General features: G+C 46.1%; 1 protein-coding gene across 2 annotated transcripts in view; it reads left to right on the plus strand.

Moving 5' to 3' along the window:
- The window catches only part of MCOLN3 (mucolipin TRP cation channel 3), a 939,415-nt gene that overhangs the window by 317,559 nt on the left and 609,224 nt on the right, over window positions 1–12,632 (plus strand). For both annotated transcript variants that reach the window (XM_069641701.1, XM_069641700.1), the window contains exon 4: window positions 1,621–1,774. In XM_069641701.1, the coding sequence (XP_069497802.1) occupies window positions 1,621–1,774 (154 nt within the window). The remainder of the gene's footprint in view (window positions 1–1,620; window positions 1,775–12,632) is intronic.

A 12,632-nucleotide genomic window follows, 5' to 3' on the forward strand; every position in this document is an offset into this window, starting at 1 on the left:
CCCTTGCATCAGGTTCCTGCTCCTTGGCTCCTGCTTCCTTGTCCGGTTCTCTGGCCTCTCGGGCTACCTTAGCTCCTGTTGGGTCCCTTCCTTGTGGTTCCTGCCTTCCAGTTTTCCCCTCTCCTCCTGGGTTCATTTCTGTTGGGATTAGTTTCCCTTGGCTCTGTGGCCCTTAGGAGGTTGTGGGTTCCCCCTCCTGGCTTTCTCCCCTCTCCTTGGGCCTTCCTGTTCCCTGGGTTCCACTCTCTTCCTGATCTCCTTGTTTGCCTGGATCTTCCTTGCCTGTTTAGCTCTGGGTGCCAGCCCTCCTGATTATCAACTGCCTTGGAGGATCGTGCCTGGACATCTTTGAAGACCTTCTCAATCCTCCAGCTTGTGAACCTCTACCGGACCATACCAGCTCAACACCTCATCACCTCCCTGTCAGTGCTTGCACTGTCCCGGCGTCACTTTAATCCGCAGGGAGGTGAGCCAGTGGTGTCGGGAGGTGATTCCAATCCATCCCTGTTCCATTAGGGTTGGGTCGGGGTCGCTTCCTAGCATTACAATTTCTGCATTCTATTTGAAGGTCTACCAGTCTGGCGTCACCGGCGAGACCAGCAACTGAAACTTCAGGTACGCAGCGCTCCAGAGACGCGCAGCTTAACACTAATCCTTTCCCAGGATGGCGCACAACTACTTCATCCGTGGACGGCACCCACTGCTCTTTGTTTCCCTGACTACATGTATCCCTCATACATCCACACTTACCTCTCCCTTGAAAACCACCTCTCACTAGAAAGTCACCCACCATCTTACACCACAGACACAACCTTCCCTCCTCTCCAGCAGAGCACTTTCAAGCCTATCAACTCTCACAGCTAAGGCTAAAGTGACCTCTTCAGTTATTTAGCACTCCCCTACATCAGCATCTTACGCTGACCCAGAGCATTCTGAGCAGGTGAAGGAACCTCCCTGGCTGCGCCAGTAGAGATGCTGAAGTCCCCAGCCGTTTACTAGCAGCCCTGGGGCTTTTCAAAAGACAATGCCTAACGGGCAGGCTCACGCTTTAGCTGGGCAGCAATTTAAATGGTTGCTTCCTTGATATAAAAATTATACATTTAAATAAATAAGTACTCTTATAGGCTTAAATAGGTGTATAGTACAGAACCTTATGCTTTTTCAATGTCCGGGATCAGAATACAGAGTGCAGAAATGTATGCACCATATCATGCACATTTCTCACATGCGCAGCAGTGGGTGACTTAAAAAAGCACATAGAAAACAACAAATTGGATAAAGTACTAAAGTGGGCCATCTAGTAGGGTGTCAGAGGTGTGTATGGATTCCAACCAGCACTTAAGATAAATGTCCATGAGACTCATAGCCAAAAGATATGGCACTGGAGGCCAGTACTGTTGGAAGAAGGCACAAGGGACACCTTGTGGCAAAAGAAACAGCTTAACCGAAGTGGCCCCACAAGTCCAATAATTGATATTTTGTAGGGAAAACGCCATTGATTTCTATCCACAAGAAAGTTATGCAAGGCAATTCTATACCAATATGCGCTAATGATAATGTTTTCTACAGTATGTAGAAGTGGCTTTGATGCTCAGAATCCCTTTTTTTGCTTAATTTTAGTACTTGCAATTGCGCAACATCTCTCTTGGAAATCATGCCTATGAATACAATGGCAAAGAAGTGACACCGCTGAGCGTCTGTCAGCAGTTCTACAAGCAAGGAAGCATCTTTCCTGAAAATGGAACCTTTGATATTGACCCAGAAATAGAAACAGGTAAGTGCCTTTTATTTACTAACTTGAAATTACTTTGCTTATTGACATAGAGGCATTATCAAGCTCGCCTTGTCTTTGTACTTCCTGACAGACTGGTACATTTAAGCAGGATTGTTCCCTTAATGTGATCAATAGTTTTCATACAAAGGAGAATCATTGCTTATGTTTCTTACGTTTGTGATTGACAACAAGGCGTAAGAAGTGAAAAAGAGAAAGCATCCTATGGTAGAGGATACTCCCGTCCCCTGCACACTATCAAGGGCTAGAATTACCAAAAATTATAAAATGTTATACACATTGTCTAGAGAAGAGAGCTTAATAAATGAATACTGGAATTCTCTTGGAATGAAAGTACACATATATATGATAGCAGTTCATCTTAAAAGTTCAAAAAGTAAATATGTGTACATTTGGGAAAAAGCAAACTTAACTTTTCCAAAGCTTGATTGAGAAAATCTTCTCAAAATACTGTACGAGAGGTCTACATTTCAAGTGGAATATGTAATAGACCTCAGATCATGCTATAACTTGAAATCAATATGTCTGTAGTATAAGAGAAGTCACAAATATAATCAGAATAATACTGGGGATGAATAATAATCCAAAGGGAAAAAACTCAAATCACCTCATCTCCACATTTGAAGGTAATTACCACCGAGATTGGTTCCAATGTAAGTGGTATACTTCCCAAAAATCTATAATTATTATTTATGTATTTGTTTATGATTATTAATAACCTTTACAAAACTTAAAATCACATCAGCAAATCAATACAATTAATTACAGCATATACACAGAAAAACCATCTTTGACATATGCAACATAAAATAAATTAAGCCATAGTAGAAAATAGAAAATAGATATAAATGAATAAAACGTAAAACATAAAACATAAGGGCAGAGTTCCAAATTTAGACATTCTACTTATTTAGTTGTTTACAGTTCATTTGTTCCTGATGATCACACTCATTTCCATTTGTGCCCCCAATTTACATACATTTCCCAGAAAACTGACTATCACCATTTGTAGCGATTTGTCTTTCCCCTGTAGCATTTTCCACCAGAGTGAATTCAAATTAAACTAAACTAGTAGAAGCAACAATTTTACTGAAGTACTGTATCCGATTAGTTCTCAGAATTGGACAGTCTAACATCAAATGCTCGAGAATCTCTATACCTCCCAATGCCTGACAAAATCTGCAGCTTTGCGACAATCCCAGCTCTACCCTCCGAGCAAATAGAATTTCTCTTGTTGGGAGAACATTACACCTAAATCACATATAAGTGTGCCTAACGGATTTATCTGGGAACAAAGTTAAATATGGTGCCATGCTTCCCAGCTTTTTATAATGCGATACCATATGTTTGTGAAAGCGTGTAGCCACAACAGTGCTCATTGTGATGTCCCAATCACACCATTCCAAACGTTTTTTTACTTTAGCAGGGTTAAACATTAAGAGCTCCAATGAAAGGCCCAAGATGTCTAGCTCATACATTCATCTTTGAGTTCAAATATGTATACAGAGGTAATGTTATTGCTTCGTATACCCGAGCCCAAGAGATCATAAAGAGTGCCTCTGGAAGTTGTAACCAGTTTCCTAAGGAGTGCAAGTTTTTTCCAAATTATCATACATGCCAAAGTGTTTTGTCCCAATTCATAGCGTAATACTGCCAGCGGTGTACACTTCGGTAGACACAAGAAAACTGTCCTTAATAACCGGCCCTCATATTTAGGCAGTTCCTCCATGAACCATCTAGGGAACAGCTCCAGTCCATAGCAAAGTTGTGGTAGGAGTTTCTGCTTGTAGAAACGTAAAGCAGGTATAATTGAGAACTTGCCAAATTTACTATCGTTTTTTTTTAGTTGGAATATTATGGTTCGATTTTGGCATCAAGATATTCTCTATAGTGAGACTTCTGCTTGTTTCCAAAAATGGGATAACCCAGATATCGCAGATTAGGCCTTACCACAAGTTTTATATGGTTCAGAAACCATGAGAACTGTTTTACAGAAGGGCATAAATGTAAACGTATAACAACTTTTTTATTTTCATTAATCAATAAATGGTTTTTGTCTGTGTATTCCCGAAACCTACACAGCAGACACTGTAGTCCAATAGGCGTATGATCGAAAAGCATAAAATCATCTGCATATGCAGTCCAGCAGATTTTAATTCCTTCAACCACTGGAGACGCAAATGCGACCTCTTCCGGCCCCTCTTTTGCATCTGAGACGTAAAGATTAAATATGGTTGGCGCAAACACACACCCCTGTCGCAGACCATTCGGAGCATCTATTAATGTGGAGAGACAGCCATGGTTGTTTAGTTGGACCTGCAATTTAGATCCCTTGTGTAGATGTATTAACACAGAAAGCAGGGCCAGAGGCATACCCAGATGTTTAAGCTTTCCCCAGAGCAATGATCTATCCACTTTGTCAAAGGCCATTGGCAAGTCAATGCATGCAATATAGATCGGCACGCCCTCCTTCTTCCATGCCTTACCCTGCATAACCTTCAGCATGAGTACCCCCACATCCGTCCCCACATTTTTCCTGAACCCAAATTGGAGCTTAGACAGGATACCTCCCATATTTATCCAGCAATGAATATGATGTAGGCTGATTCCTGAAATTATTTTAGAGTCTGCGTCCAATAAGGCTATAGGCCTATAATTGAGCGGACTCGAACGGTCACCCTTCTTATAAATAGGTACCACATAAGAAATGTGCCAGGGGGTAGGGATAATACGAGTAAATAGTAAATCTTTAAACAACACAAACAATAGCTTTGTCCACAGTTGCTTATTATGCTTAAAGATTACATTTGCCAGTCCATCAGGTCCCGCTGCCCTGGATATAGAGGCCCTATCTATCAAGGTACCAATATCCTCCAGGAGGACCTCTGTTCCATTCAGCGTCACACAGAGTTGAGGAGGTTTGCTGATTGCACTGTCCAGTTTGATATAGGTTACCAAAATGCACAATCCACTGTTACTCAGATATAGCAGTAGAGAGGCCTGCACTATTGAGAGTTGCTTTGTTGTTTACCAATGCCCAGAAAGATCTGGATGTATTATCTTTCAACGCACAGAGAACACTTTCCCCATTTATCTGGTACAATATTGCTCTTCGTTCCTTGATCTTGCTTTTCCAGCAATTGCTGATCTTTTTCTTTAATGATAATTTCACTTCCAATGGAAGTACGGTTTTAGCCAGCAGCCTTAGTTCCCTGAATCTCTTGTTTTTATATGTTCTAGTGACCGAAACATAGCAATGGGTATGTTTGGTCCCACCCAAACCTGGCTTAGAAGCCACTGCTGAGTGCGAGATTACATTAGCGACATAATGTGAGAAGGTGTCTTTTTGGAGTACAATAGCTATTTTTTCCCAAGGCTAGTGGAGTTAAAATCAGCTAGGAATACCGCATTAGTCTTCTCCATGTTGCCCCTATGCCAAACAATTATGGTTTTTGCTGTATTAGTTTCTAAATTTGCTTGGCAGCTTTGAACCCCTACCCTACCCCAGCTCCCCTCAAAGTTCAGGTGTAACATCTTATGATCACTACAATCCACCTTCAATAACTTAAATTCCTTCTCCAGACCTATAAGTGAGTCCGGATGAAATATATAATCAATAGCACTGGATTGAACCCTCTTAACCATGTTGAGTATACCTCTTTACTTTGCAGGAGTCCCATTGCATTAATCGGGCCCCCTGAATCTAAAAAGACCCTCCAATTGTGCCCATGCAAGTCTTTTTTGCCCTGGCTCCAAACTGGAATCCCTATGCCGTCACTCTTGGTACAGGAAGTGTCACAAATAGTTTCGACATTGAAATCCCCAGCAATTATAGTCATATTTGTAGATATTTCTTGGTATTTCAGCATCAAATCCCCCAACTTTGTGAGCTCATTTTCAATGTCCACTTTCATACTCCAATAGTTGTTTACAATCAGGAGATTACATTTTCCAGTGAAGAAACTGGATTCAAACCCCACTAGCAGCAGAAGGCTCCAGTCAAGGATCTTATAGGATTTTATCATTTTAGGACCCAACGATGTTGCAACTGCAGTCAGTAAGCCTCCTGCTTGTCTGCCCATAGGGCCCTGTTTAGCAAAAATGGAGTGCATAATAAAGCCATCCCGTATAAAATCAGATGTGAACCAGGTCTCCTGTAAGCATATGATGGTACACTCTTTAAGTATGGCACACATTTCAAGACAATTCCTCAAGGACCAATTTCCCCTTGAGTTCCAGTTTACAAGCGACAAGATTATAGAGCTACTAACTATTGGGCTTCAAGCCCTGTAGTTGCGAGATGGAATCTCTCAGTGTTAATACCAACCATCTGAGATTTGGATCACCAAAACTATTGCTAGTTTTATTAGCATTAAGCAACGCAGTCTCATCCACCTTCGGCCACCCACCCTCCTGTGCGGGGTTACCTCTATCCATAGCCACCCTCTCCAAATCATAGCCCAGCTTGTGAAATGTACTGCTTTCTTTCAGGACTGCCTCAGCAATTGTGTGTGAATAAAACACAACCCTCACATAATCCTATCTGATGGGGTGCACAAAGTCAATCAGCTTAATATCCCCCGTAGTGATGAGGGATAGGTTGGGAATTTCCCCAAACAGTGCCAGAACAGTAGGTCTATTAAGCGAAGAAGGCCCTCCATTGTTGAATAGGTAGTGCAAAAATATGCTAGGGGATTCAGCACAGCTAAAAGGCCGATAATTAATCGCCACTGGGCGAGCACCAAAAAGGCCAGATGTTGGCTGCACTACTCGGGAACAGGATTCCCGAGTGACTGGCCCCAATCTATCACCCATAGCTTGCACAGTTATTCCTTCTTTTACACCAGCATCATACTGTGCTACTTAGGGAACAGGAATCCCGAGTGTCTGGCCCCAATCTGTCACCCATAGCTTGCACAGTTATTCCTTCTTTTACACCAGCATCATACTGTGCACTATTAAGCAATGGGTCCCGAGTTGTGTCGACCGTGTTTGTTTTCTGGATTTTACATTGTTCATTTGCAGCAAGACTGTGTGCCGGTCTTAGTATCGAACTTTCTTTTGGGGCTATATCCATTTTAGCTGTTAGTGCATTCTAATGCCTGCCCAGCATTAACTTTATTACCCTTCTAATGACCCGTTCCATCATCGGGCCGCCCTCCAAAGAGTTTACATCTGCATCCACTCCCTTGAGATCCTCACCCCAGGGCAGTTGGCACATACTTGGGTTTCCAAATCCCCCCCATTTTACTGGGGTTGCAGGAATCTTTTTCGCCCTGGTCCATTTGCCTGAAAACTCACATCAGACACCCTTCGGGACTTTTGTGTTAGTCGTGGGTTGTAAGTGAACACCGCTTTCCACAGGTTGTCCTAGACCCAAAGCATTTGTTGAGGTCTGGCCAAACACCCCCAGCCTGTCACCCCCCTTCCCTACAGATGTAGTCAACGGGTTGCCATGGTGTCCCCCAATTGTCATTTGAGCACGTAAATCTGCTTCTCGGGATTCCAACATGTTTAATGCTGATGAAGCCATAGATGGATCCATCCTTTTTGTTTTTTTTGGGAAGAAATTTAAAAGACTCCCCTGCATAGTTAAATCAGGCAACATAACACCCCCAGTATTGTTGGGAGGGCCTCTGAGAGAACTCTTGGTGCCCTTTTTTTTAAATTTCTCACACAGCGATTCCGGGGCCACTGTCCTTCCAGAACCTCTGCACAAAATCACATCCTCTCCCTCTTCAGTAATTTCAGTTTCCGAAGCCTCTGCTACACCTCTCAATTGCCAACGCCAATTATTCCTAGCGACTTTATCAGTTTATGTCCGGAAGCATTCTTTCTCCTCTGTGTAATTGGTTTCTTTCTATTATTTTTATTTTGGTTCTGTTTTGTCTGCTTCGAAATGCTACCTCCGTTCGTTCTCCATTACATTAGTACTACTGTTCCTAGTGCTGCCATTCTTGGGGGCAACGTTCTTTGCCACATCTATTTCTCTGGGGCAATCAATAGTCGTAGGCACCTTTACTTTTGATAAGGCAGAAGGAGAATCTGTCCTCCCCCCACCTTCCCCCTTAGAAATCCCGTTCGTTCCAACAAGGCCTCACTGGATCCAGGAGGTTCGTATTGGCCTTCCCACAACTACCAATTGAACAATTTTGCCTTTCCACCGCAGCAATAAGCTGCTTTAGAACAATGGTATGAAGTGTAAGTTCATTTAGGACCAGCCCATTAAAAGAGTGCTCTTGAGCTGGCCCCCCGTGTCCTCTTTACCCAAAGGTTGGGCCGGGGACAGCTCCCATTCCACCTCCTTCCCCAATGGGTACTGAGACAAAGCCAGAAGGGAGCTATTTATGACTTCGGGACTGTGACTATTCCCATTATGGGCCAAGAAAGGGGTTTCATCAGGTTGGCACATATCTTCAGGGGTCTTAGTTACTTCCCCCGAGTCTATTAACAGGAATCATTCATCTGCTACACTCCCACATTCATTCGGATTTGACACAGCCATTTCCACTGGAGACGGAGGTGAAGGGGGAAGCGGTAGCTTACAGACCATGCTCATGGTACCTTTAACAGGCGTGAAGACCAGAGGGGCAGACAGAATGTCGTAAAAAGGCCTGACCACTGCCCTGGATTCCCTCCTTGTCAATGGCACAGTCCTTTTGTATGTATAGATCTCACGCTTATTTCTCCTCATACCATATACATAGATGTAATTATCCTGATTCAAAAAAGCAAAGCAAATTTATAATGAACAAGAATATAATCTGAGGCTTCCTAAAATATTGACTTAAGGTCACACAAGGCACAAGAGTATCAGAGAACTTAAACAGTCAGCCAAGTTTCAAGCGGCATTACCTTAGCTGACGCCAGCCGCTGTCCCGCCACCACGCCAAACAGCCCAACAGCACTTGCAGGGCACTTCCCGATGGGCGCGCGGATGCGCTTGCACCCATGATTTTATGCTAGGTGCTAGGTCACAGGAAACAGGGGGCGTGGTGCACACACAATGAATCTGCAGAGAAAGAAAAGCAGATAGCGTAAGTTCCCCGCCCAGAACTTTCCCACTTGTAAAGACTATAACAAGTCTCGTCTCTCGAGACACAGCACAGCAAATGCTGTCAGTACAGTAAATCTGCAGGTAAGACAGCGAGTAAAGTCAACAAAGAGTACACATTTTTACTCTGGTTAATGGAGTCCAAAACACTGTTTCGCCGTGAATTGAAGTACCAGAACCTCCTCTTGCGCATAGGAGCCTTCGGGAACATGAAGGAAACAGCTTCAGAAGGCAGGCAAAGTCACCAAAGGCACAGCGAGGACAGCCCAACAGCACTTGCAGGGCACTTCCGGATGCGCGTGCACCCGCGATTTCATGCTAGGCGCTGGGTCGCAGGAAACGGGGGGCATGGCGCACACGCAATGAATTCTGGTTAATGGAGTCCAAAACACTGTTTCGCCGTGAATTGAAGCACCAGAACTTCCTCTTGCGCATAGGAGCCTTTGGGAACATGAAAGAAACAGCTTCAGAAGGCAGGCAAAGTCACCAAAGGCACAGCGAGGACAGCCCAACAGCACTTGCAGGGCACTTCCGGATGCGCGCGCGGATACGCGTGCACCTGCGATTTTATGCTAGGAGCTGGGTCGCGGGAAACGGGGGCGTGGCGCACACACAATTAATTCTGGTTAATGGAGTCCGAAACACTGTTTGGCCGTGAATTGAAGCACCAGAACTTCCTCTTGCGCATAGGAGCCTTCGGGAACATGAAAGAAACAGCTTCAGAAGGCAGGCAGAGTCACCATAGGAACAGCGAACACAGTGAGGACAGCCCAACAGCACTTGCAGGGCACTTCCGGATACATGCTTGATTATAAATATAATAAAGGTGAAAACTAGGATACAAAAATGGGATTACCTTTGGTGCTGAAGAGTGCATCCTGCAGAGAAACGCTGCTGTCACAATCTATTTGGTACGCCACAAGTTGGGTGGCAACAAAAGAGCTGCCATTTGTATAAAGACGTTGAGTGATACAGAGCGTGATGCTAAACGTAGTTAGTAACTATTGGAATGAGGATTGAGGTTATACCGTTTTGATGATCAACCAATAGTTCAAACTTAAAATGTAGATCTGAAATAGTAAAACTGAGAAATCAGTTTAAGATGCTATAAATCGAAAAAGGACTTCATACTTAAAATGACATTTTTAGGTGCAGGAAAAGGTAAGTTAATTGAACGACCTCACAAACTACAATTAATCCAACTGGTGTCACTGAGCATTAACATTGCATAGAAATGTTATACATATCATGTAGAAAAGAGAAATGTGCCAGATATCACATGATATTTCACTAACGTCACACACAAAAGTATTTTAAGATATAAAATAATGAATGTCCTAATATATAATTGAAAGAATCTAGTTTCTCAAATAATGAAATCAAATCAGTTTCACAACAGAAATCAATAGATCTTTTCATTAAAAGACAACATTAATATAATACGAAGATGGTAAATTACACAGAACCTATTGTAGTTACAGTCTGTGTTAGAATATTAGAAAGACATCTTCTCCAGCATGGGGTCTGGCATGGATTCACATGCTCATGAATATTCCCCGTCGTCAGGCTGGGAATCCTCGGTAAAGAAAAAACCAGTATCAGTTTCGTTTCTGATCTGTCTTTCGTAGTAATAACCAATCACTGATCTCTGCGTCATACTAACCACAGCCAATGACTGCCCTCTACCTAAGCCCCGCCTCGGGCAGCCATCTTCTGATTTTTACCGCACGTTCATGTGTTGGGATCCTCGTGCTATTGCTCTCGAGCGTTAGTGCTATTTTTTCACGTTTTTTTTCTCAAAAACTTCTTTTTTTCGGTCAAAAGAGCCTCAAGCTCCACCGACTCTCTATCCGATCAACAGGGACCCGTGTCGGATTCGTCTGCGCCCCTCAAGGGTGAAGATTCGTCGAGCTACGCTTTTGGAGGACTCCAGAAGTTTCTCAGGCCCAGTCATGGCCCAGGAGAGGGGAAGCTCGACGCCCGGAAAGCTGTTCAGGGTCTGCCCTGGATGCCAGCTTCAGAACGTCTTCAAGGAGGACGAACACTCCTTTTGTCTCTACTGCCTGCATGAGGACAAGACGCACGTGGAGAAGGACTGTGCGTTTTGCGGCAACATGTCGAAGCGGACCATGAAGGACCGCCATCAACGTCTCGCCAACTGGCTAGAAGGGAAGAGCCCGTCCGGCGAGAAGAAGAAGAAGAAAACCGAGCGGTCTTCTAAGACCTTTGAGGACGCCCCGGCGACGGGGGTCCAACATAAGGCCAAGCACTGCGAGTCCGCTGGCACCGGGAGCGCCGAACGGTCGGGCTCTACGGGCGCCAGGCAGGGCGCACCCTCCCCGGCACCATCAACCACGAGCCAACGCTCTGGGTCGGGTAAGAGGAAGGCCGAGCACCCCACGAAGCTCCTGGAGAGGCCCCGGTCGAGCTCGAAGGCGGAGAGGGAGCGAGGCGGTGTCCCCCCCCCCCTCAAGGATAAGGCGGTGAGCGCACCTAAGGTGGTGAAGGCCTTAATCCATCCGGCCAAGCCCTCTATCGAAACTGTCGCGGCGGCCCTGGCTCAGCCTGTGCAGGCTACACCAGTGGTGGCGACCTCGGGGCTCAGAGTCTCCCTGCCACCTCGGAGGGAGTCCTCTTTTGTGCCCATCGATAGGACCCCCGTGAAATCCCCCGAGGGGAAGAGAAAGGGGGGGCAGGGCGTCGTCGTAGATTCGGCTTCAACCTCAGAGGAGGAATTGGTCGAGGTCTTAAGCCACGGCCTCGGCGTGGAAGAAGACCGGCCCGTCGGGATGGATCCCGACGCAGGTGACGACGACATCGTCGAGGGTACCGACGGGGCCCCTGATCGCCCGTCGGATTCCCCTCGGCCAGCACCGCAAGACAACTCGGCGGCCATTTTGTTGGCTATACAGTCCTTATGTTCAGAGATAAGGACGAGACTACCGTTGCCAACGGAGGAACCTCTCCCGTCGGGGGACCCAGAACCGGGACCTTCTGGTGCCCCCCCTACTAAGAAAAGAAGGATCCACCCTCCACCTCCTTTTCAGCTGTCGCGCCCCGTCCAGCCCTCCTCCCCGTCCACCCGAGGGGATGATACGGGGACTGACACGGCAGCGACGGGTACGGACGACGAGGTATACGACGAGGATTTACCGTCGTCGCCTCCCACCAGGGCTTCTCCGCCCGACGAGATTGGATCGTTCCACTCCATGATCACCAGGGCATCCGAGCTTTTCCAACTCTGCCCTGAGGAGAAGAAGAAGGAAGGTTTCCTTTATCAGCGGCGCGAGGCCAAGAGGAAGACGGTCCTCTCAGTGCCTCTATTGGACGACATTTGGGATGAGGGCCTCACCCTCCTCAAGAACCCTTCCACGACGCCGGCTAGAAGAGACCGGTACGAGAAGAAGTACCGGGTCCCGGACACGGCCCCCCTGTGCCTCCGGGCGCAGCCTACCCCGGACTCCGTCGTCTCCGCGGCGGCCAGGAAGAAAGCGGGGGGGGGGTGCGGCCTCCACATCGACTTCCCCACCGGACGGTGAGGGGAAGAAATTGGACGCTATGGGACGCAGAGTCATCTCGTCGGCAGCGACGACGATTAAAGCGGCCAACGCCTTGGCTATCGTGGCCCGCTACGACAGGGAGCTTTGGTACAAACTGGCTCCCCTGCTGGACTTCCTGCCGGACGACAAGAGGACAGAGGCCCTGGAGATCCTGCAGGAAGGTGAGGTGGCTTCTGACCACGCCATTACCGTTGCGACGGACATCGCCGACACTGGGTCCCGCCAG

Source organism: Ambystoma mexicanum, chromosome 1q (genome assembly GCF_040938575.1).
Source record: "Ambystoma mexicanum isolate Mex_15411 chromosome 1q, UKY_AmexF1_1, whole genome shotgun sequence".
Classification (NCBI taxonomy): domain Eukaryota; kingdom Metazoa; phylum Chordata; class Amphibia; order Caudata; family Ambystomatidae; genus Ambystoma; species Ambystoma mexicanum.